The 24364-nt window shown below is 49.5% G+C and overlaps 2 protein-coding genes across 3 annotated transcripts; one reads left to right on the top strand and one right to left on the bottom strand.

Annotated features, from left to right (window-relative positions):
- Positions 1–5066: 5066 nt before the first annotated feature.
- CCDC87 (coiled-coil domain containing 87) lies at positions 5067–7839 on the bottom strand. Its single transcript, XM_021685093.1, has one exon. It carries the CDS (start codon positions 7837–7839, stop codon positions 5254–5256), a length of 2586 nt encoding a protein of 861 aa, XP_021540768.1. The 3' UTR covers positions 5067–5253.
- A 169-nt stretch (positions 7840–8008) lies between these two features.
- Positions 8009–18723, top strand: CCS (copper chaperone for superoxide dismutase). 2 transcript variants are annotated; one of them, XM_021685095.1, is made up of 9 exons: positions 8122–8137; positions 8468–8540; positions 9354–9404; positions 13456–13593; positions 13811–13988; positions 14535–14595; positions 18036–18113; positions 18185–18288; positions 18403–18723. In XM_021685095.1, the coding sequence occupies exons 4-9, from the start codon at positions 13491–13493 to the stop codon at positions 18554–18556; spliced, it is 678 nt and encodes a 225-aa protein (XP_021540770.1). In that variant the 5' UTR covers positions 8122–8137; positions 8468–8540; positions 9354–9404; positions 13456–13490; the 3' UTR covers positions 18557–18723. The 2 variants fall into 2 exon arrangements, with proteins under 2 accessions (XP_021540769.1, XP_021540770.1); XM_021685094.1 differs by lacking the exon at positions 9354–9404 and having other exon boundaries at positions 8009–8137.
- The last annotated feature ends 5641 nt before the right edge of the window (positions 18724–24364 follow it).

The raw sequence follows: 24364 nt of genomic DNA, 5'->3' as shown, positions 1-24364 counted from the left end.
TCTTTCTTTCTTTCTTTCTTTCTTTCTTTCTTTCTTTCTTTCTTTCTCTCTCTCTCTCTCTCTCTTTCTTTCTTTCTTTTTCTTTCCTTTTCTTTCAGATTTTATTTATTTGTCAGAGAGAGAGCACGCACAAGCAGGGGGAGCTGCAGGCAGAGGGAGAGAGAGAAGCAGGCTCCCCATTGAGCAAGGAGCCCAATGTGGGACTTGATTCCAGGACCCTGGGATCATGACCCGAACTGAAGGCAGATGCTTAACCGACTGAGCCACCCAGGCGTCCCTCCGATTTGTTTTCTTTTAAGTTGTAGTTTGACCTCTGGCCTTGCCCTTGACACTTTATAAACAAACAGACATTTCCTCTTGAACCAACCCTTCCCCCACGTCTACTGCCCTTGCCCCAGCAACTGCCCAGGCCCCTGATCCAACATGTCCCTCTGCCCCTACCACCACCCTCACGACCACCTTTGTCTGCCCCTTCTTCTACTTAAAACAAACAAACAAACAATACAAATGGGGTCCCCAGACCCTTTCTGGGGTTTCATGGTGTCAGAACTTTTTTCATAATATTGCTAAGACATTACTTGCCTTTTCTACTCTCACACTCTCCTGAGTAGAGAGTTTTCCAGAGGCTACATGACTTCTGGATATTGCAACAGATGTATGCAGAAACAGGTAGGAGAATCCAGCTCTCTCCCACTAAGCCAGACATTAAAAAGATTTGCAAAAGAGTAAAACTGCTTCACTACTTTTTGTTTGTTTATTTGTTTGGGAAAAGTTATATTTTATAAAAACATGTTATTTCTGTTCATATATAATGAGATTCATATTAATGTAGAGTCTGCCTGGGATTCTCTCTCTCCCTCTGCCTCCACTCGTGTTCTCTTTCAAAATAAATAAATAAAATCTTAAGAAAAAAAAAAAAGACGGGGTGCCCGGGTGGCTCAGTCGTTAAGTGTCTGCCTTCGGCTCAGGTCATGATCTCAGGGTCCTGGGATCAAGCCCCACATCGGGCTCCCTGCTCAGCGGGAAGCTTGCTTCTCCCTCTCCCACTCCCTCTGCTTGTGTTCCCTCTCTCACTGTGTCTCTCTCTGTCAAATAAATAAAATCTTTAAAAAGAAAGAAAGAAAGAAAGAATATCCTTAAAGCACCTGAGCATGACACCTGGCAAACAGCTGAGTTTGCTGGGATGGGGTCAGGACCCTCTGGCTACAGGGAGGCTTGGCGAGGAGCAAGGACCCCCACCACAGCCGGACAGGCAGGGCCAAGAATTTGAAGTCCCCAGACGTGGGTTTAAGTCGAGACTCTACGACTTCAGGAGCAAGTTATATTCAATTGGTTCTCACCCAAATGAACGTGAAAAGCACTTTATAAACCATAAACAGGATCAGCAGTGCGGGATCACACAGCCGTGGGCTTAGGTCTGAAACTTTGGGAGAGGCGGTCCTAGGTCTATATATTTCCACATCTGAACGCCTGGTAGAAGGGCAGAATCTACTGAGGGAGTGTTTTGAAGCAGGCCTAAGAGTCTCCATTTCCTGTGGCTTCTCATCTCAAGCCTGTCTTGGGTTTTAAGATACCTTTTTATGCCACTTGAGACCCAGATATCCCAACTAGGCCTGTGTGTCTAGGAATGTATCCTCCCTGTCCTATCTCTGGGCACTAACCCTGTCTAGAACTGTCAGTGGGAATTCCAAAGGACTAATTCACATTGAGGTACTGTTTCCCAAAACTTACTTCCCAGTAATCATAATGGCTATCAAGGAATAAAAGGGTTCTTTGGTCAAAGTTAAACAACTGTATTTTTTGCAAGACCTATCAGAGCTTTCAATATGCTAATATGTATTGTCAGTCTCTGAGGGAATGCAGAAATGCATATGCACTGTTCCCCAAAATTATTTGACCATGGAACCCTCATTCAAGGACTGTCACCCAGAATTAGTTTATTATGCAACACACTTTGGGAAATGGCTGCACAAATTTCCTATCTCGCTCCTCCTGAGTGTCTCTGCTTTTTAAAGGGGCTGATGCAGGGGCGCCTGGGTGGCTCAGTTGGTTAAGTGACTGCCTTCGGGTCAGGTCATGATCCTGGAGTCCCGGGATCAAGTCCCGGGATCGAGTCCCGCATTGGGCTCCCTGCTCAGCAGGGAGTCTGCTTCTCCCTCTGACCCTCCCCCCTCTCATGCTCTCTATCTCATTCTCTCTCAAATAGATAAATAAAATCTTTAAAAAAAAACAATAAAGGGGCTCATGCGCTGGTGTTTGGTTAGCAAACTACAGCATGAGGGCCAAATCTGGCCCTGTTTTTGCAAATACAATTTTATTGGAACACAGCCCTACCCCATTTATTCAACGTATTGTCTATAATTACTTTCACAGAACAAAAGCAAAGTTGAGCCTCGTGAGAGAGAACATATCACAAAGCCTAAAATATTTCCTATCTGGCCCTTTACAGAAAAAGTTTGCTGACCCCTGCTGTAGTGTTTCTTGCCTGGGTTATGTGTAACTTCTGGAGAATGCAGCATTATGCCAGGAGAGATGTGAAGCCATAATATAAATACTAAATATAGCATAGCTACCTGGAGGGCCAGTTTAATTCATAGAGAAGTAATTTCAAGCGTCATTTTTATATCTAAAAAAATGGACATACTATGGAGTAGAATGCATATTTTGCATAAATTTCAAAAATCAAAGACTTTATAAAGAAATTGCTCAGGCTTCGGGGCCCCTGGGTGGCTCAGTCGTTAAGCGTCTGTCTTCGGCTCAGGTCATGATCCCAGGGTCCTGGGATCAAGCCCCACATCGGGCTCCCTGCTCGGCGGGAAGCCTGCTTCTCCCTCTCCCACTCCCCCTGCTTGTGTTCCCTCTCTCGCTGTGTCTCTCTCCGTCAAATAAATAAATAAATAATCTTTAAAAAAAAAAGAGAGAGAAATTACTCAGGCTTCAGGCTAGCTAGCACTGCTTCCCTCCACCCACACACCCTCCCCGACCCCAGTCCCTCAAACCTGACCAAAATGCTTGTGTTCCTCCATTCTAAGGGGAATTGGGTTGGAAGCGCTTGAGAAATGCTGTTTTATTGGGAAAACAAAGTGGAAGTTTATGTGTCAGCCAATGACGAGTGAACGAAATCAGAGGCGTTCACAATACCTATGCAGGCAGATAAGCTAGGCTGTATCTAAGAGCTCTTTTACCGTATCTCACAGAATCAGTATACCAAAAAGACACCTGTAGCCTTCTGGGTCAGTCAGACCTGGGCTCGGGTTCTGGCTCTCCCCTTTACTACCTTTATGACCCTGGGTAAGTTACTTTACCTATCCGAGGCTTCATATCCTCAGCACAAAATGGCGATTAAAATATGTACTTTACAAGGTAGTTGTGAGGAGTCTAAGAAATCATGTAGGGAAAGTGTTCTGCACAAGGTAAGAATTTAGTAAGTGTTAACTATTAACATGTTAGCTGAATTTCCTGAATATATAAAGAGCTCTGAAAAATCAAGAAAAAGTCAAAACCAGTTGAAAAGTGAGCAAAGCACATGGGCATTTTATGGAAAAGGAAATACAAATTTTAAACATATAAAAGATGCAACTTCACTCATAAGAGAAATGAGAACACAGCTCAAATGAGATACTATTTTTCACCTGCTAGATGGTAAAGGTTGAAAAATTTGATAACATTCTATTGGTGCGTGGGGAAAGAAATATACTCATGCAATGTTAACGATACTGCAAATTGTTATCACCTCTGTGGAGGGCAATCAGTAATATCTTATCAAAATTACAAATGCTTATGCTTTTATGTAAATGCTTATACACAATTCCACTTTCAGGAACTTATACTATAGAAATAGTTGCACATTCTAAATAGATGAACAAGGATGTTTCCTAGAGCATTTTGTGTTTGTAAATGTCCATTAATGTGGGACTAGTTAAATAAAATAAAAATACACACAGTGGAATACTATAGAACTATCATGAGTATAAGGCAGCTCTATGTGTATTGATATGAGATGAGCTCAAGGCATGTTAGGTAAAATAAGAAAGGGGCAAAATAGCATAATAGTGTCCTACTATTGGTGTAGTTATACACATATGCATGGATAATATATGCCTACATGCTCATACATGCATAGGCTCTCTCTGAACTAGTTCATACAATAGCCTACGAGGCCTTACATAATCTAACCTGCCCCTTCACATCTTATAATCGCCCTGACTCCTCTCTCCCCCTTGCTCTGTTCTACCTGCACTGGCCACCTTGCTTTTCTGGAACACTCCATGCACCTGTCTGCCTTAGGGCTTTGTAGTGGGTGTTGAGGAAGTTATCCTCGATGTCCACAGGGCTCACTTCTTTTCTCCTTCAGGCCTTTGCTCAAACCTTCCCTTCCCAGTGAGGCCTGCACTGACTACCCTAATTAAAATGACATCCCTCAGTCTTTGTTTCCTTACCTTACTCTCCTTTTTCTTTTGTCCGCAGTATTTACCACCTTCTGGCACTCTATTTTTCAGTGTGCTTGGGTACTATGTTTATGGCTTATGGTCTGTTTCTCCTGAGTAATGTAGATGTTTACAGTTCCCCATGGAGGGGAACTGAGGTATGGGAGGTTGAGACAGGAAGGAGACTTCCTTTTCAGTATATACCCTTGTGTTCTCTGTACCATGTGCTTGTGTTAACTGGTAAAAATGTAATACAAATTTTTAGCTCTACCAACAGGATCCTAGAAGTGGTAGTGACAACCTGGACCCAACGCCTTCATCTTATGATGGTCCAGGGGCCAAGCAGTTAAGGAATTTGCCTGAGGTCACAAAGCAGGATTTAAATCCGTACCTCCTAACTCCAGAGCCCTAGCTCTTAAGCATCATGTCATAGAACCTCTTGATTTGGGATTCTAATCAGCCAACTTAAATGTAGTGTGATAAATGCTAAGCTGAGGTGTTCCAAAGGTGAAGGTTTGCCTCTGTCTGACATTTCCCATTACGATGAACTCCAACAGATGGTCTCAGTTTTTTGGATGTATGAGATTTCGGCTGCCATGTGCATGGCTTGAAATAAATGGGAATACTGGGTTTCTGGGCTTGGGGATTCTTTTATGAGCACTTTATAGTCAAAATAAAGTACTAATCTCAGTCCCTGGGTAGTTGGAAGCATAATGTTCCCAAATCCTGCACTCCCAGATAATTTGTCTTCTGAAGCGCTCAAGAGGTCTGGAGGATCTGCCGGGTGTTCAGGGGTTAGGGAGGGATGGGAGGGCACTTGGCCTTGTCACAGAGTAATGGGAGTATTCCCGGGAGCTATTAAAGGCTGGCTGCTGAGCTTCTGGAACAGCCTGGGCTGGTGGGAGGCCTTCTGACCCTGGGTCAGGTGGCGGACCCGTTGCCTCTGCTGTAGCCAGTAGACCATCTCCACCTTGTCATGCTTCATCTTGTCCAGGTATCGCCGCCCCTTGAAGGTCACTGGCTCCCCAAAGATTAATTCAATCTCCTCCAGGAGGGAAGCCAAAGGAGCCTGCACTAGATTGATCCTCCTGTGTAGACGGTTACGGAACTGATTCTCCTCCAGGAAGCGACTCAGGCCCATGTCCGTCTTCTGGAAGAAGCGGTTGGGGTCAGAGGCCTGTTGCTCAAACGATTCTAGTCTCCCCAGCAACATCTCCCGCAGCTGAATGGGCTTCAGGGCTTGCTCCCAGGCACTCACCAATGAAGGCAGCTGCCTCAAACGGGCGTTGGAGCTGTACTTGATGGCCAAGTCCAGCCGGTCTTTGTCGGGGACCTCAAGCACGGACCACAGGCGCTCCAGACGCTTCTGTAGGCTCAGGATTTTGTAGGGTTCTCCCAGGAGGCTGATCCTCTTATTTCCCAGGCTGTGCCCTAGCACTGTGTTCCAATCCCACTCTCCTGGCACAAAGTCTGGCTCTTCATCTTCCAGTAAGGGAGGTGGGTACTGAATCTTTAGGGACTCTCTGACAGGGGCTATGGTCTCCACAGGAACCTCCTCTTCATACATTTGGAAGATGACATGGAGGAAATCTGTCTCCTGGCTGGTGAGGTACTTGAAGTAGTCATCCACAGACAAGGTGGTTTTCCACCAGTTCATCCATGAGATTTTGTTGGACCACTTCTCCCAGCCTTTGCTTGCTTGGAGTGATGTGAGGGAGGCTGCCTTATCATAGGACTGTAAAATGTTTGCTCCCTGGGAATAAAGCCCAGCTAACTTGGGATTGATGATGCGATACTGTTTTTCTTGACGTAGAAAGGCTGAGGACAGGAAGGCTGACCAGTCTTTATTGGCTGCAGGCTCAACCAGGGGTCCCTGGTCAAAAGAGAAGTGGTCAAGAGAGACACGGCTCATCAACTCCTTGTAGACCTCTCTGATGTTATTGCCAACAAAGCAATCAATATCCATTTCCTCGATAAGTTTGGGTTCTAGTTCACCAGCCAGGTGGTTGTATAGGACTCCGGCCCCATCAACGTGGAAGGAGTCCAGAAAGTTTCTCTCAGAGATCTGCACAGCAGCTGCCTGGACCACAGCCTGATTTCTTAGCTTCAAAGTAACAGTCACTGGCTGTGGTTGAAGTGGAAAGGATTTGGGGCACCGGAGGCCCCACTGCCCAGTGGCTTCTTCCTCTTCGAGGCTCTTCAACATTCTCTGCAGTTCCTGCATGCAATGTGCTGCAGCTGGGCGGCGGGTCAGGGCCCCCAGGAGTGGGGGCATGCCTGAGTCCAGGAGTGAGTAGTGAGTCCTCTCCAATTTCATGTTCTTTATCATCTGCTTCAGGTCCTCAGCCACTGTGTCCCCTGCCAGCTCTGTTTTGCTTTCTGGAACCAGGACCAGTGGGGTTAAGGGGCAAGGGGGGAGTGGAGGAAGGCCCAACTCATCTGCTAGCTTCCAGCCCTCACGCAGAGAGGGCATGGAATGGCCCCTCCGGAGCTGCGAGTAGAGGGGCAAGTGGGGCGACGTGGAGGGAGCCCTGCTGGTGGGAGTCACAGAGTACTTGGGCAGTGACACAATCTGTGCAGAACTGAAGTTACTCTCTCTCTTCTTCTGCATAGAGGACAGCCATTGGAGAGGCTTTTTCCTCTTCAGCTGGGGGATGGACTTCAGTTCTTTCACTGGATCCAGTTCAGGCTCACTGAGAAACTCCCGCGGGCGGCTGAGTTGGATGAGGTAGTTTAGGTTGAGGTTGCTGCTTGGTACTTGGGCAAAGCTGGCACTATGAAGCCATGGGATAGGGTAAAGCTTGAAAGCCCCAGTAGGGCCTACCGGGCGCAGCTTATGCATGCCACCGTGGGCTTGTTCTACTTTCAGCAGGGTGAGGAAGTCGGCGAGCAGGCAACGGTAGACCTCAGGGCTGGTGAGAAAGATTGTGCAGTCCCTGGCGAGGCTGGCGGTCAAACGGGTGAGTGTGGCTGATTCAGTGAAGACACCTCTGCGGGTCGACATGGTCTTCAGCAGGTGCAGGTAGCGTAAGAATAGCTGCTCGCTGCTGAGCAGGACGTAGGCCAGGAGCCGCTTCCGCAGTCTCTGGTTGTTCAAGTGGCTCAGACTAGGTTCAGTGGGAGGCTCCTGCCAGCTGCACTTTAGCTCGTCCAGGATGACCTCAGTGAAACGGAGTCGGCTTTCGGTAGGCACGCGCACCGACAGCCCACTGCGGGCCAGCCGCTTGGTCACTTGGCTGCACAGCGACGCCACCGTCAGCCGGGAGACCGGCAAGGGCAACAGCATCGGCACCTCCGGCGGGAGGCGCTTCTGAGATTCTGGGCGCGTCGCCTTGCGGGGGAAGAGCGACAGCGGGCCCAGCAACCGGTGATAAAACCGCTGAAGCTCGGGCTCCCCTTTAGAAGGCTCCATTTTTGCCCTGGAGGCGCGGGAGGTCTGGGCAAAAGATGCCAAGCGCTTACTAAGGCAACGAGGGGCCGAAGGGCCCGAGCGCGCCTGCGCAGCCAGTACCGTCCACCGCGTGACGTCGGAGGGCGGGCCTGACGCGCGCGCGCACCAGGAGGCGGGGCAAAGTGCGGCTTCCGAAGCTCCGCCTCCCCGCGACGTGGTTAGGGGTTTGCACCTCTGCGCCGGAGCAGTTCAGGTCCAACGGGTGGTGGCTGGGTCCGGGATGGCTTCGGACTCCGGGGACCGCGGGACCGCCTGCACGGTGAGGGTCGAGGCCTCGTGTGGGAGCCTCTCTGGGCAGAGAGCCTCGGCCCCTGGGGTGATTGTTAACGCAGAAGAAGGGGAAGGAGTAGGCACCTGGGGCGGGGCCTGGGGCCTCCGCGGGAAACGGGTGCGAGACTAGCAGGGAGCTTGGCGTTAACGTTGGGGGTTTGGTCTTGGACCGATCACGACTGATAATGAGGGCGCTTGAGGAGGGGTCACGTGAGAGCGTTTCCCCAGGCCTTAGGGGTGGTCGTAGGGGAGGTAGTGAAACAGAGTCACGCAAGAGGGGTCCCCGACTCTCATCAGCCAGTCCCTGCCGCCCTTGCAGCTGGAGTTCACAGTGCAGATGACCTGTCAGAGCTGCGTGGACGCGGTGCGCACGTCCCTGCAAGGGGTGGCAGGTAAGAGCCAGAAAAACTTGTGCGGACAGTCTGGAGGCCTCTAGAAGGAGCCGGCAAATCTCTTAGACCAACAACACTACTCCCATTTACACATGTAGAAATTGAAACCCAGAGATGGGAAGGAATGTCCTCAGAGTCACATAGAGACCCAGAGGCAGAGCCTAGAGTACGATCTCAAGCCTGCCCTGCCAGAGCCTTCTACAGGTTCTGAAACACTGGTGTCTTAATCTCAGGTGCCCAGGGAATGAGGAGCTAGGCTGAGTATAGATAGCCCCACCTACAGAGGGGGTTCCCTGGATAGCAGGCAGCTCTTGCTTGCGAAACTGCGTAATCTTGACAAAACAAACAGCAGCCCTGGCCCTGTTCCATCCTAGGCAGCTCCCAATTCTTATAAGCCAGCTAACTGGTCTGGAGGTGACCTTGCATAGTCAGAAATATCTGAGAAGGCAGAGCCACCAGCACGGCACTGGGAACTGCCTGCCTTTGATTCTGTTAAATGTTCGTCCAGTCATTCAGCATGTATGGACCAGACCCTGGGGGCTTTTTAGGGAGAAGTGTTCACACATGTTTCAGATACAGTCCCTGCCCTCAGGTAAGGATGAGCATGCAAGCATTGCTCATGGAAGAGCAGTTCTGGGAAGAGAGGAGATGGGTTCTAAGCCGGGACAGTGGTGGCACTTGGCCGGTACAGGGCAGCAGTAGTGGATAAGGGTATGTGCCCTAGAGGCAGACTGTTTGCCTTCAAATCCCTTCTTTGCCACTTAGCAGCACTTAGACTTCATGCATGGTTACTACTTTTGCTTGTTTCTTCAGTGTTTTAATGGGCATGATAATAGAAGCTACTCCGGAGGATTGTCACGAAGAGTAAGTTGGTTAATACGTGTAAAGCACTTTAGAAAAATCTTTGGCATGCAGTGAGAGCCCACTAAATCTTAGAAATTATGAGAGGAAGGGCTTACAGGTGGCAATCTGATTGGGCAGAAGCATTTGGGGACAGATACTGAAGCAGAGCGACAGAGAGAGAGAGAGAGAGAAATTTGCCCTTTCCAGGAGGCCTGGGGCTTGGGGAAGAGGGTTCTGCTCCTCTAGGAATAAGTGTGAGGAGCTAGCTCCCAGCCCAAGGCCCACTTCCTTGAACCCTTATCACACACCCTAGAGTTCCCTGTGGCCTTACGTTTTCTTTCTTACTGGGCTTTGAGCTAAGCAAGGGCTGGCCTGGGCACACACTGCACCAGCCGCACTGAATCTTGCTCAGCTGGGGAGCCAGCCTTCTTGGTTCAGGTGCAGTTCAAGAGTTCAGGAAGTGCATAATTATGGGGAGCTGCCCCACTGGGCTCTCCCACTTGAGGAACAGAGAATCAGACTCCAGGACAGTAACCCACCTGCGTGGAAGTCAGTCCATCAGGAAGTCTTGTCTGCTCTGTATCTAAAATATATTCAGAATTCAGCCTCTCTTTTCCCATACTTTGGCCTTCACACGAATCCAAGGGCTTCACACGAATACTGGGCTTCCTGTTGCCTCTGTTGCCCGCTCCAGTAGCTTTTCCATACAGAAGCTAAAGTGATTTTTAAAATTATACCTTAGATAATATCACTGCCCTGCTCATTTAGGCCTTTAATAATCCTCTGAGGTAGGTAGTAGTATTATCTCCTTTTGCAGATGAAGCAACTGACTAGAAAACTCAACAGAAAGGTTGAGTAACTTGTCCAAGGCCACACAGCTAGTATGTGACAGACTCAGGATTTCAACTCCAGAGTCCACACTCTCAACTGCTGTGCACTGTGCCTTCTCCCAATGGCCTCCCACTGCATTAAAATTAAAATCCAGATTCTTTCCCGTTGGGCCTTGCTTGACTGGTCTCCACTTGCAGCTCCCTGTCCTGCTATTCTCTTTACTCTCAGCTTTAGCCACACTGGCCTTCTTCTCTTCTTAGAACATGTCAGTGTCGCTCCTGTCCATGCTGTTCCCTCTGTTGGAAGGCCCTTACCTGACTACATTCAGGCCTTTGCTTAGAGTCTGAGAGAGACCTTCCTTGACCAGCCTCAGTGGCTCACCCCCCATTTGTTCTCTAACACCCATTTCCTGATCACATCTTTCACTATCTGCATCTCTCTTGCGTGTTTATTTGACATTTGTATCCCTGCGTTGGAACGCATGCTGTTTCATGGGGCAATGTCGCCTGACTTGTTCTCTGCTCTGCTTTCACAGCCTGGAACACTGCCTGTGATAGATGCTTAGTGTCTGCTTGTTAAATGAGGCGAGCAAACAAAGTTTCTCGCACTGTGTGCTTCACTGGGCCCTGGGAGCCTCCGAAAATCAGCCTTGAGGGCTCAACCGTACCTTCTCTGGGGCGAGGGGACTGAGCATCAGCTTGGGGGTTGGACAATCTGCCTTTTTTTTTTTTTTTTAAAGATTTTTTATTTATTTATTTGACAGAGACAGCGAGAGAGGGAACACAAGCAGGGGGAGCGGGAGAGGGAGAAGCAGGCTTCCCACTGAGCAGGGAGCCCGATGCGGGACTAGATCCCAGGACCCTGGGATCATGACCTGAGCCGAAAGCAGATGCTTAGCGACTGAGCCACCCAGGTGCCCCTGGACAGTCTGCCTTCTAAGCTTTATGACCTCAAGGCAGTTGTGTCACCCTCTAGCCTCGTTTCCTCACCTGTCAGATGAGGACAGTATCATCATCCTGATGTGTATAGGGCAGAGCACAGCTCTTGGCATCCCCTGGAGGCTCAGACCACAAGAGTTCCCCCGTCATCCTCCCTGTACCTCCTTTGCAGCCATGGACGTCCAGAGGCATCTCTAGGTGGACCCAGAGCTCCCGACGCTCCACAGGCTGCCTGCTGGCGCAGGATAAAATTTTGTGTGAAGTGAAGGCCAGTTTGGTAACCTGGGGGGTTTCTTCTCACAGAATACCCTGTACTTGTGTGTGGGGGGGGCTGCGTGTGTTCCTCTGATGTCTTACAAATTCCGCCCCTCCCCCGACAGTGTCCCTGCCGCCACCGCAGGGGATCTGGAGAAACCAGCCTGTGAGAGCTTTTGTAGCCACACGCCAGATACTCCTCTCTCGGGTGCTACCTCTCCCTAATCGCCCAGTTTTGCCCCCTTTTGAGCTGGACAGAATCTGAACAGCTAGAGTACCTTGCCCGTACCCTGGGGGTTGTGACTTCTGTCTCTGCCTGATGGTTAATCCAGGCATAGCCTGGCTTCTGTAGCAGGCTGTGAGCTCCCTGAGGACAAGGACCAGTGCTTTTCCTGACCCTGGCCTCCTCCACGCCCAGCACACATTTGTTGAGAGAATACGGAAGAGGGAAACCAAAGAGGAAGGGGACACCAACAATCATTGTAGCCTTCGGTTCACAAAGCACCATCTCAACAGCGTTAATCGGCTTATTTAACCTTTGTCTTCTGGACTGCCCAGGGCTCCCCTGGGCTTTACCCTGCAGAGCAACAAACACTAAGATCAAAGAGAGAATGGTGTAAGCCCTGCAGGTGAGAGCAGCATTATTGTTCCCAATCTATCGCCTGTGCACTGGCTAAGGGTTGGAGAGTTCTCTTAAAAGGCTTGGGAGCCCTGAATATCTGAATGAAAGAGAAGCCCCTTCTCTTCCTTCTCTGAGTTGGGTCGGTGGCCCCCAAAGCCGAGCGTGTGTCAGAATCATCCCAGAGTCTCTGTGTACACAGGGTGATGTCGGGGATTTGGCAGGCAATTGAGACACACTAACTTTTGAACCTGACCCTTATGGGCCACACAGAGCTCCCGCACTCACAGAGGATTATAATCAGTGCAGCGTGAGTTACTCAGGGGAAGAGGGAGCTGCTACAGGAGGACAGAGGAGGGGGTCCCAACCCAGCCTGGAGGGTGGGGGCTGCTGCTCAGGGTGAGCGGTGTCCGGGTAGGCGCCAGAGCTAGGCTGCCTGAGATGAATTCCCAGTTCCACAATTTACTACGCTGCCTTTGAGCAAGATTCTTAAATCTGTGCCTCAGTTTTCTCATCTGTAATACAGGAATAATAGGACCCACCTCACAGGGTTACTTGAGTGTCTAACGAGCTAATATGGGTAAATTACAAAAAAGCTCCCAGTGCACTTGTGGTTGATGTGAGCTCTCACGATGATGGTGATTGATAGCTCACCTCTCTTTTTTGATGTGTATAACAGCTTTATTGACATATAATTCAAATATCATAAAATATTCCCATTTTAAGTGTACAGTTCAGTGGTTTTTAACATGTTCAGAGTTGTATGGCCATCACCATTATCACTTGCACATTTCAGCCCCTCATGAAGGAATCGTGCCCTTTAGCCATCAGCCTCCTATTGCCCCACCCCCTAATCTACTCTCTATCTCTGTAGGTTTTCCCTGTTTTGGACATTTCACCTATAATGGCATCACCTACCATTTGGGCTTTTGTGACTGGCGCTCACTTAACATCATATTTTCAAGGTGTTTCCCTGTGGTAGCATTATGAGCAATTCATTCCCTTTCATCTTTTTATGGCTGAGAAATAATGGATACACATTTTCTTTATCCATTCATCCATTGATGGGCATTTGGGTTATTTTCACCTTGTGGCTATCATGAGTAATGGACTATTTATTGATGGCCCGCTTTTATAAAAACATCTTAAAATAATTATCTCTGTTTCTTAAGTTATAAAGAACGCCTGGCACGTAATAAGGACAAACAACACTCCTGGGGGTAAGGAGGCCTTATCCCCACTTTATTTATAAAAATACAGACTCAGAGAGGATGAGGGCTTCACACAGCCGGAAGGCAGCTTCCGAGCTTACCTCCAGCCAGGGGAAGGTTGGTGAAGATGAGGATGGGGAATGACCTTCTGTTTCTTCTTTGCTCCCAGCGCCGGGGTGTCAGCCCTCTGCTGCCTTCTCCCCTCTCTCTCCTTTCAGGTGTCCAGAGTGTGGAAGTGCAGTTGGAGAACCAGATGGTCCTGGTGCAGACCACCCTGCCCAGCCAAGAGGTGCAGGCCCTTCTGGAAGGCACAGGGCGGCAGGCAGTGCTCAAGGGCATGGGCAGTGGCCTATTGCGTGAGTAGCCACTATGGCCCTGGCCTTGGCCTCTCTGGGAGGGAGGTGGCCTGGAGCTGGTATACATATAAACCATAGGATTTGGGGGTTTGGGGTTCGAGTGGCTTTGGGGAAGGCATGAAAGTTACGTGGAGCTCTCTCCCTGCCCTTCCTGAGCTGATGGAGGTGTGGGGCTAGCTGAGGTGGTGAGCCAGCCTGGGGATCTGATACCTTACAGAGAATCTGGGGGCAGCAGTTGCCATTCTGGAGGGCCCTGGTCCTGTGCAAGGGGTGGTGCGCTTCCTACAGCTGAGCCCTGAACGCTGCCTCATCGAGGGGACCATTGATGGCCTGGAGCCTGGGCTGCATGGACTCCATGTCCATCAGTTTGGGGACCTCACAGGGAACTGCAACAGGTGAGTCATCTGTAACCTCCCCAATGGCATCTTCATCCCCCCACTCGTGCATCCACAATGTGCTGGGGCTGTATTCAGCCACCTGCACACACTTTCACACCTGGTCCTCACAAGTACCGTGAGGCGTATACACCCAGGCCCAGTCTACAGACGAGGAAACGGAGGCTCAGAGGGTTAAAGGACTTGTCAAAGGCCCCAGGGCACGTGAATGGTGGGGTGGGATTTGAACCCAAATCTGACCACCTTATTGCCTCTGAAGTGGAAGTGACTCCTAGACACAGAAGGGCAGGTCCCCATGCCATGGTGTTTGTCGTGCTGTGATGCACTTAGTTGCTTCCTCATCTGTGTCTCCCCTGAAAGCTTACTGAGGGCAGGACCCACATCTGATTCTTGGTGCCCTCACCCCAAAGCCTGGCACAGAGTGAGTCTGTTTGTTGAGTGAGTGAGTGAGTGAGCAAGTGAAATACATGGAGTTAAAGTGAGGGGGTGGGTCAGCTGGCCTGGGAGCCACTGTCTTGCTGCCCACCTGCTACCTTTTCTTCTCAGCTGTGGGGACCACTTTAACCCTGATGGAGCATCTCACGGGGGCCCTCAGGACTCTGACCGGGTAAGTGTCCATCTGGGTGAGACTTAGGCTATGAGAGGGCCTGAAGCCTCAGGCAAGGCAGGCCGCTCCCAGGGCCTTAGCATGCGATTCCTTTTTGGTGGGGTCCCCTTGCTTTATTTTGTTCCATTTAGAAATATCAACCCTTTCTGTGGTCAAGGCCTACCCCCCAGGAGCTCACAGTCCTGTGAGGAAGACCCCTGAGAACCCCGTGGTTGCAGGGCAGAGAGGTGATCCTTCCTTGCAGGAGCCTGTAGGAGGCCTTGGAAGCCCAGAGTAAAGCACCAATCCAGTCTGAGCCCCAGGACATGGGCAGTGGGAGGAAGCTTCCTGGAGAAGCTGAAGGTGTGGAAGTTGAAGATCTTACCTGAACTAAAAAGGCCATTCCTGATGGTGCAACTCCCAGCCTGGAGTTTCACTTTTCACCAGTTTCCCATTGGCAGTGAGTTGCATGCTGCCTTGGTTTTTGCTTATCTGCGTACGGCTTGTTCTGTTAGTTAACGTCGCATTCTGCTGTAAGTTAACTCAGTTTTTTCCTGAGGTAAATTTGGTTATTTTTAATGTCTTAGTCCAGCATGGAATGTTCCAAACATTCCAAAGTACAGAAACTTGTCCCAAGCTCCTGTGTCCTGTGTCCCCATCACCCACTTTCAACAGTGACCAACTCTTGGTCGGTCCTGTTTCATCTACACCTCCAGCCTTTCTCCATCATTATTTTCAAGTAAATCAAGACATCATTTCGTGTAATTAAGGTAGACTTGTTTTTTAACGAGAGAGACGGGAAAACCAGTTCTTGTAGCCATAGGAGTAGGCTCTTTGTAAAAACAGTCAGTGGTGGTCAAATAAATGTTAGTAGAGTCCTGCTGGATTCTGGCCTGCAAGGTCTGGGGACTACGGAAGGCCTGCTTTTTCTTCTTCCTCTTCTTCTTCTTCTTCTTTTTTTTTTTACGATTTATTTATTTGAGAGAGAGAAAGAGCGAGCACACATGTTGGGGAGGGGCAGAGGGAGGGAGAGAAACTCAAGCAGACACCCCGGTGAGCGCCCAGCCCGTTGTGGGGCTCGATCTCATGACCCTGAGATCATGACCTGAGCTGAAAGCAAGAGTCCGATGTTTAATGGACCGAGCTACCCAGGTGCCCCTATGGTGCATGTTTCTTACTTCACATACCTGATTTTTTGGACGGTTCTGTGACATTTCAAAGGGTTAGAAGTTTGACTCCTTTCCCCTTCTGCCCTGGCAAGTTGGAGAAGCCAAACAAGTTTTTGTTGGGTCCACTGTGTGGTACCATGATTGTGCTCAGTGTAGCAACGGTTTATTGCTATGCATCAAATTACTCCAAACTTGGGGGTTTAAAACAAAGAAACATTCATCATCTCAGTTTCTCTGGAGCAGGACCCTGGGTGCAGCTTTGCTGGGGGCCTCTGGCTTAGGGTGACTTGTAATCAAGGCGTTGGCTGGGGCTGCCGTCATCTGAAGTCTCGTGTTGCTGTTGGCAGGCCTCAGGTCCTCCCTGGCTTTTGGCCAGAGACATCAGTCCTTTGCCACGTGGGCCTCTTCCTAGGGCAGCTCACGACACAGCAGCTGGGCTTCCCTCAGAGCAAGTACGTGAGAGAGGGCATCCAAGATTGAGCCAAGCCGTTCTCTTTTTGTAACCAAATCTAGCAAGTGACACTAGGTCCAGCCCACACTCAGTGGAGGCACACAAGGATGTAAATACAAGGGAAGGTGCATCGTAGAGGCTGTCGTCCTCATCGAGCCTTGAAAGGTGCTACACAGAAATTAGGCAGGTGAAGAACAGAGAGTGCGAATGTTAGGCACAGCGGGGAAAACTCCATAGGCAGCGCCCTCGAACCAGCAAGGGGCATTTGGGAACTGGGAGCACTGCGTCTCTTGTGGAGTCGAGATGAGAGGGGTGAGAGACTGCCTTGCCACCTGTGCCTTGGCCTGCTGGGGCCCGGGCCCCTCTTAGGGCAGGGAAGCAGAAGGGGCTGGAACCAGCTGCCCTACCGTCCCCAAGTCCTTGGCAGAGGTGGAGGAAGACTCGAGTAACATCTGGACTGCCAAGGCCACCATGATGCCTGATGAGTTCCTTTGGGATTTCTGCATCTGCTGTTGCCCAGCAGGAAGTGAAGTCAGTGTGGGCATTTACCCCAGAGCCTGGTTGTCCCTTTGCACATCTCCTAACTAATCTCCAAGGTGCCTTCTCTTCTCTCGCCTCCCCCCAGTCCTTCCTCTTCATGCACTGTGCTAGAGGGGTTGCTCCAAAGCACAGTAACCATGGCATGCCCCTGTCCACAGCTGTTTTTGGCTCCCCAGTGCCTGAGGGTATATAGGCCCAGCCCAGCTGCTTGGTGTGACATTCAAGGCCCTGTGGCCCAGTTCTTCCTGGCCAAGTGCAGGGGAGGGACAGGACCCTGCTGCTGGGTCATGCCTTTGAGCCACACTGCCAGGCAGCTCGCTCCTTCAGCCCAGTCCTGAAGATGTTCCTCAGGGCTCGGTATCACCTCCCTTTCCTTGATCTTTCTACCAGTGCAGGGTAACACAGAGGGCCAGGTGTCAGCACAGATGTCTTTCTGGAAAACGGAATGAAGCAGAGGCAGTGCATCTTGCTGCTTGTCAGCCCCACCACGCAGTGACATACTTTGACCGTGCATCACAGCAAGGCCCTGCCTGAAGTGTCCGGTTGGCGACGGCTTATTGGCACAGATACGGGTCTCTGATCTGCCAGTAGGGTCTGGTCAGCAGAAAACCTACTCCCCGCCGTACTCAGTCTGTGTTTCATACTCACTGGTCTGTTCGGTGTCTGTCTCCCCACCATGCTTTGAGCTCCTTGAGGGTGGGAACGGCACGCGTACCCAACCCCCATGCCGGCGGTGTATGTCTGACGTAGGTGCTCGGTAGATGTGTTAGGACATTTTGTATTACCTTAAAAGGGAGAAGGTAGGCAGAGCCAGCTTCGGGGCGGGGGGGGAACAGGCCCCCTGCTCCTTATGTTTCTTCTCTCTGTTCCTGGAGGCTGGGAGTCAGGGAACGATGCTGGCTGCTTTCTGTGGTCAGGAAGCCAAGCCTGGCCAGCTTACGCCCGGGGGAATTATAGACTGCCAAGGGCTTAGAGTCAACAAGAGCCTGGAGAACTGGGCTCTCAAAGCAGCAGCGACCTCTTCTGAGGCTGAGATGCAGCGAGGGCAGTAGCCTTGCAGGAGACACAGTGTGGTCCAGTGGGCATGACTTCCTAGGAAGAGAGTCGCTGTCCAGGATTTCAGTTCCCTGGAGGGAGCATCCAGTTGCCTTCCTGGTGTCCTAGGTCATCCCTTTATCCTATCAGACTGTACCCAGAGGAGGACACGGGTACTTTTGGGAAGGGGAATCGGATCCTGGGAAGCCAGAAGCTAGCAGCTGTGCCCCATGCGCCCCTCTTCTCTCCCCTGGGTGTCATTGCAGCACCGTGGAGACTTGGGGAACGTCCACGCTGATGCTGATGGCCGCGCCAGCTTCAGGATAGAGGATGAGCAGCTGAAGGTATGGTGGAAAAGAAGGTGGGGACCTCTTCTAACAGGTCGACTGTCTGAGGCTGTTATGTGCCCTCAAAGGTATGGGATGTGATTGGCCGAAGCCTGGTCATCGACGAGGGAGAAGACGACCTGGGCCGGGGTGGCCATCCCTTATCCAAGGTCACGGGGAACTCAGGAGAGAGGTGAGTGATGCCACCCCCAGCGGGAGGCTGCCCTCGGCCAGCAATGCGTGGCCAACCCCGGCGGAGCCCGGACCAGTGCCCAGGGCCCACTCCTGCCCACCCGTTCTTCCTCAGGTTGGCTTGTGGCATTATTGCACGCTCTGCTGGCCTCTTCCAGAACCCCAAGCAGATCTGCTCCTGCGATGGCCTCACCATCTGGGAGGAGCGAGGCCGGCCTATCGCTGGTGAGGGACGAAAGGAGCCGGCCAAGCCCCCTGCCCACCTCTGAGCACGGCCTCAGCCTCGGGTTTATGACTGTTCCCCCAGCTGAGCACCATCCGCTTCCGGAGAGAAGGGAGGGAGGCCCTGCTCGCCCGGCCCCAGGAGAACTCGGGTACAGGGGGTGAAGGGTCGCTGCAGTGTTCCCTTGGCAAATTAAAGTTTTATTTTCATATAGAACTTTGGGTTTTGTCCGTGTCCCAGTGTCCCTTTGTGGGCTTGCTGAACACAGTCCTTGTGCCTCTCTCTTCCCTTTGAGGACCACCTGTTGGCTTTGGAGCCAAACAAAACTGGACTCAAATCTACACACATCCTCCTTGGCAGCATCCTCCTTGTCGGGGTCATAGTGCAGGACCACAGCCGTCATGTTTCTGTCAAAGCACATCCTGCTTTAGTTTCTCCCTGTGGTTGGACATGTAATGTGGGAATTTGGGAGCTGCAGGTGGCCCTCTGCCTTGTCAACTGAGTATCAGAAAAAGCCTGTCTGCTGAGGAGAGGGATGAGGCAGATGCACAGGGAGAACCTACAAGTTGTTGGATAATGTCCGACGCCCCCAAGTGCCCGCTCTGGGCCTTTCCTGAGGCCAGCTGCTTCCTGACCTGGGGGTCAGGAGATGCTCCTGGATTTTCCCCATGCATCCCCTCCTCCTGCTTTTTAAATTAATTTGGCTTGAGTTGATTTTTTTAATTCACAAGTAAAAGACTTTTTTTTTTTTTTTAAGATTTTATTTACTTATTTACTTGAGAGAGAGAGAAACAGCATGAGAGGGGAGAGGATCAGAGGGAGAAGCAGGCTCCCCGTTGAGCCGGGAGCCCGATGCGGGACTAGATCCCAGGACTCTGAGCCAAAAGCAGTCGCTTAACCAACTGAGTCACCCAGGTGCCCATAAGTAAAAGACTCTTAATTAACCTAATAAGCAAAGTGCTTGGTGCAGACCCAGCATGCGGGAAGTTAAGGGAACAGTGGCTGTGCTTCTGAGGCCAAATGGGGCCCCTGAAGGCTGCCCCAGCCAAGCCCCTGTCTCACAGGGATGGCCAGTATCCAAGCACTAATGTGCGGGGCCAGGGATTCTGGGCCTCCCCACTTGTCGTTTCGCCCCCCCCCCCCCCCCACCCCCCACTTGACTTTGTCAAGCTTGCTCATCCATGACAAAACTGTTTTTATGACATAGTGGGCTGTCAAAATACAAACTTTGCCCCTCGTCGTGTCTGCTTGGAACTAGGCAGGTGATTTTCCAGATAGCCGGCCTTGCTAAGATGTGCCTGGCTCTGCTCCCATTCCCTAGGCTTGCCTGTTTCTCCCTCAGGGCTGCTGGCTCTGCATCCAGCCCTAGCCCTTGGACCCTGCTCTTTCCTGCCAGCCTATGCTGGTTGCTTTCCAGCTCCCTTGATTCCTGGGAACCAAACCCCTTTTAAGCCTGGGGCCCAGGCTGTCTTTCCCCGCCCCAGATCATTGCAGGAGCTCCTCTTGGACTCTGCCCACAGCCAGCCCCTGACCTCCTCTCACCTTTGTTGGGGAATGACAGCTGGTTTAACCCTCTTATGGCCAAACCTCTTATCAAACCCTACCACTCTATTTCCGCTCTTAAAGAATCAACATCCCCATTAGCTTTTCTCTCTTTTAAACTCTTAAACATGTAGGTTTTCTTTTTTTAAAGACTGTATTTTATTTATTTTTTTAAGATTTTATTTATTTATTTGAGAAAGAGAGCAAGCACAAGCAGGGGGAGAGGGAGAAGCAGGTTCCCCACTGAGCAGGGAGCCCAATGCGGAGCTTGATCCCAAGACCCCAAGATCATGACTGGAGCCGAAGGCAGACGCTTAACCAACTGAGCTACCCAGGCGCCCCAAGATTTATTATTAAGTGATCTCTTCACCCAACGTGAGACTCGACCTTATAACCCTGAGATCAAGAGTTGCATGCTCCAGGGTGGCGCCTGGGATCGAGCCCCGCATCGGCCTCCTTGCTCCACAGGGAGCCTGCTTCTCCCTCTCCCTCTGCTCCCCCTGCTTGTGCGTGCTCTCTCTCTCTGTCTAATAAATAAATAAAATCTTAAAAAAAAAAAAAAGTTGCATGCTCCACTGACTGAGTCAGGTGCCCTTTAGCTGTGTAGTTTTTATTTTTTTATTATTTTTATTTTTTTAAGATTTTATTTATTCATTTATTTGAGAGAGTGAGAGAGAGAGAGCACATGAGAGGGGGGAAGGTCAGAGGGAGAAGCAGACTCCCTGCCGAGCAGGGAGCCCGATGCGGGACTCGATCCCGGGACTCCAGGATCATGACCTGAGCCGAAGGCAGTCACTCAACCAACTGAGCCACCCAGGCGCCCTTATTATTATTTTTAAAGATTTTATTTTTTTTATTTATGAGAGAGAGCATGAGCAGCGGGAGAAGCAAGCTCTGGGCTGAGCAGGGAGCCCAATGCAGGGCTCGATCCTAGGACCTCGGGATCATGACCCAAGCCAAAGGCAGCCGTTTAACTGACTGAGCCACCCAGGCGCCCCCTAACCTTGTAGTTTTTTAAACTTTGGTTTTAAACCACAGAACACGGTTCAGACATCTTGAAGGCCCAACCGTGAAGCAAGTGTGGAACTGCGGCTAAAGAGGCCCAGTCCTTCTTAAATTTATAACTACAGTGAAACTATTCTGTTTACAAACTTAAAAAAGATTATATGTGTTAGCTAAAAATCACAACCCAAAAATCAGATTTTAGAAACTTTTTCTTTTGAAATTATATTAGAGTAACAAAAAAATTGCCGTGTGGATGAATCTTGAAAACATCCTGCTAAGTGAAAGAAGCCAGTCCAAGAGCCATATATTTGTATGATGCTATTTGAAATGTCTTGAATAAGTAAATCCAGAGTCAGAAAGATTAATGGTCACCAAGGTCTAGGGCAAGGAGGGAATAGGAAGCTAATGAGTAAAGGGTTGCTTTTTTTGGGGTGATTAGAATGTTCCAGAATTAGATGGTGGTGATGGTTTCCTGACCCTGTGAATATACTAAAAACCACTGAATTGTACATTAAAAGGGTGAATTTTATGGTATATGAATTATATCTCAATATTTTAAAATCATGTACATAAGAAAGACAGTAGAGAGTTCACTGTTCTCTTCACCCAGCTTCTTCTAATACTAGTTCATTTTAAGTATAGTGCAGTTATCAAACCCAGTTAATTAACATTGACACGAGTCTAGTAACTAAACTGCAGATGTTACAGATATACGGCTAATGATCGCTTTCTGTTTTTGGATCTCATCCCAGATGGCACGTTGCTTTTAGCTGTCCTGTCTCCCTGGTCTCCAATCTGTGACGGTTTCTCTGACTTTCCTTGTCTTCACTTTCTTGGCTTGATACTTCTGATGAGTCCTGGTCAGGTATTTTGTAGGTTGTCTTTCAGTTGGGTTTGTCTACATATTCTTGTGATTAGGTTGAGGTTATGTCTCTTTGGCTTGAATACCACTGAAGTGAAGTTGTGCCTTTCTCAGTACATTGTGTTGACGTATCTTATTACTGCTGTGATTTAATGGGATCACTTGGTTAGGGTGGGGTCTTCTGAGTTTCTTCACTATAACCTTAAAATTTTTCCCTTTGCAGTTAGTAAATATCTTGCGGGGAGCTGCTGCCTGGAGACTATGTAAATGTCTCGTTTCTCATCAGACTTTTGCCTACTGGTTTTAGCATCTAAAATAATTTTATTGGCAGGGGGCCGCGGCTGGTTAAGCATCGACTCAGTTTTGGCTCTGGTCGTGATCCTGGGGTTGTGAAATCAAGCCCCGCCTTGGGCTCTGCACTTAACATGAAGTCTGCTTAAGACTCTCTCTCCCTCTCCCTCTGCCCCCCACTCTGCTCCCTCCCTTTCTCTCTCTCTCTCAAATAAATCTTAAAAAAAATAATAAAAATAGGGGCACCTGTGTGGCACAGTTGGTTAAGTGTCTGACTTTTGGTTTCGGCTCAGGTCGAGATCCCAGGGTCTTGAGATCATGCCCCGCATTGGGCTCTGTGTTCAGCGTGTAGTCAGCTTAAGATTCTCTCTCTCCCTCTCCTTCTGCCCCTCCATCACGTGTGCTTACACTCTCTCTCTCTCTAAAATAAATAAAAATCTGGGGTGCCTGCGTGGCTCAGTTGGTTAAACGTCTGCCTTCGGCTCCGGTCATGATCCCGGGGTCCTGGGATTGAGCCCTGCATCGGGCTCCTTGCTCAGTGGGGAGCCTGCTTCTCCCTCTCCCTCTGCCACTCCCCATGCTTGTGCTCTCTCTCTCCCTTTCTGTCCAATAAATAAATAAAATCTTTATAAATAAATAAATGAATTAAAAAATCTTTTAAAAAATTAAGTAAATAAAAATAAATAAAATTTTAAAAATCATTTTTTATTATGGCAAAATAAAAATAACATAAAATTTACTATTTTAACCTTTTTAAAAAAATATTTTATTGGTTTGAGAGAGAGAGAAAGAGCAAACACAAGCAGGGGCAGCAGCAGAGGGAGAAGCAGACTCCCCACTGAGCAGGGAGCCTGATGCGGGGCTGGAACCCAGGACCCTGGGATCATGACCTGAGCCAAAGGCCAATGCTTAACTGACTGAGCCACTCAGGCATCCTACCTTTTTATTATTTTTCCTTGAGAGAGAGAGAAGGAGGAAGGGGGAGAGCACACATGCCCCCGAGCAAGTGGTGATGAGGGGAGAGGGAGAGAGAGGAGAATTTTTTTTTAATTAATTAATTAACTAATTAATTTTTTTGCCAGAGAGAGAGAGAGAGCGAGCACAAGCAGGGGGAGCAGCAGGCAAAGGGAGAAGCAGGCTCCCTGCTGAGCAGGGAGCCTGATGCAGGACTTGATTCCAGGACCCTGGGATCATGACCTGAGCCCAAGGCAGCTGCTTAACCGACTGAGCCACTCAGGTGTCCCAGAGAGAGGAGAATCTTAAGTAGGCTCCACCCCCAACGGGGAGCCCACAGCAGGGCTTGATCTCAGCACCCTGAGATCAGGACCTGAGTGGAAATCAAGAGTGGGACACTTAAGCAATTGAGCCACCCAGGTGCCCCTATTGTAACCATTTTTAAGTGTACATTTTTTGGCTTACCTGCATTCACATAGTTGTGCAACCAATACCATCATTCATCTCCAGAACTTTCTCATCTTCCTAATCTGAAACTCTGTCCCTGTTAAACACAAACTTGCCATTCCCCCTCCCCCAGCACCTGGCAAGCACCATTCTACTGTCTGTCTCTATGAATTTGACTACTCTAGGGACTTCATGTAAGTGGAATCATACAATATTTGTTCTTCTGTGATTGGCTCATAAAATCAGTTTCTTGATTACGTCTTTTAAATTAGAAAACCAAGACTGATCTGTCAGATTCTCTAGTATGTCAACATTTCTTTAACATCACACATACTTTAAATGCCAAATATATTCAGGTTTCCCCAAATATGACAAAAATCTACTTGTGAGCTTAAAAATATTACCACTATGTGTTTCATTTACTTCAGCATGTTTGGTTTTAATTCTACATCTTCCCAGTATTAAGATATAGATTACCCACTAAAGGGACACTTTTTCAGCTGAAAAGAAGTTGGGGTTACAGTCCCCAGGACAGGGGCTACTCACCTCTGAGGCTGCACACGTCAAGGCCAATTCTTCCTACGCAATAAGTGTACCTGCTGGGTCTTCTTTAAAGTTGCTGTGGTAACAGGGAACTCCAAAGCCAAACCCTACAGATGGCATTGGCTTTACAAACTGTGGTCCCTAAATTCAGATTAAGCCTGTAAGGTATGTTTTCATAATCTCTTAATTTTATTACCTGATTTAGGCAAT

Source organism: Neomonachus schauinslandi, chromosome 11 (assembly GCF_002201575.2).
Source record: "Neomonachus schauinslandi chromosome 11, ASM220157v2, whole genome shotgun sequence".
NCBI lineage: Eukaryota > Metazoa > Chordata > Mammalia > Carnivora > Phocidae > Neomonachus > Neomonachus schauinslandi.
The sequence above is the reverse complement of the archived record's forward strand: the minus strand, read 5'-3'. Positions and strand labels throughout refer to the sequence as shown.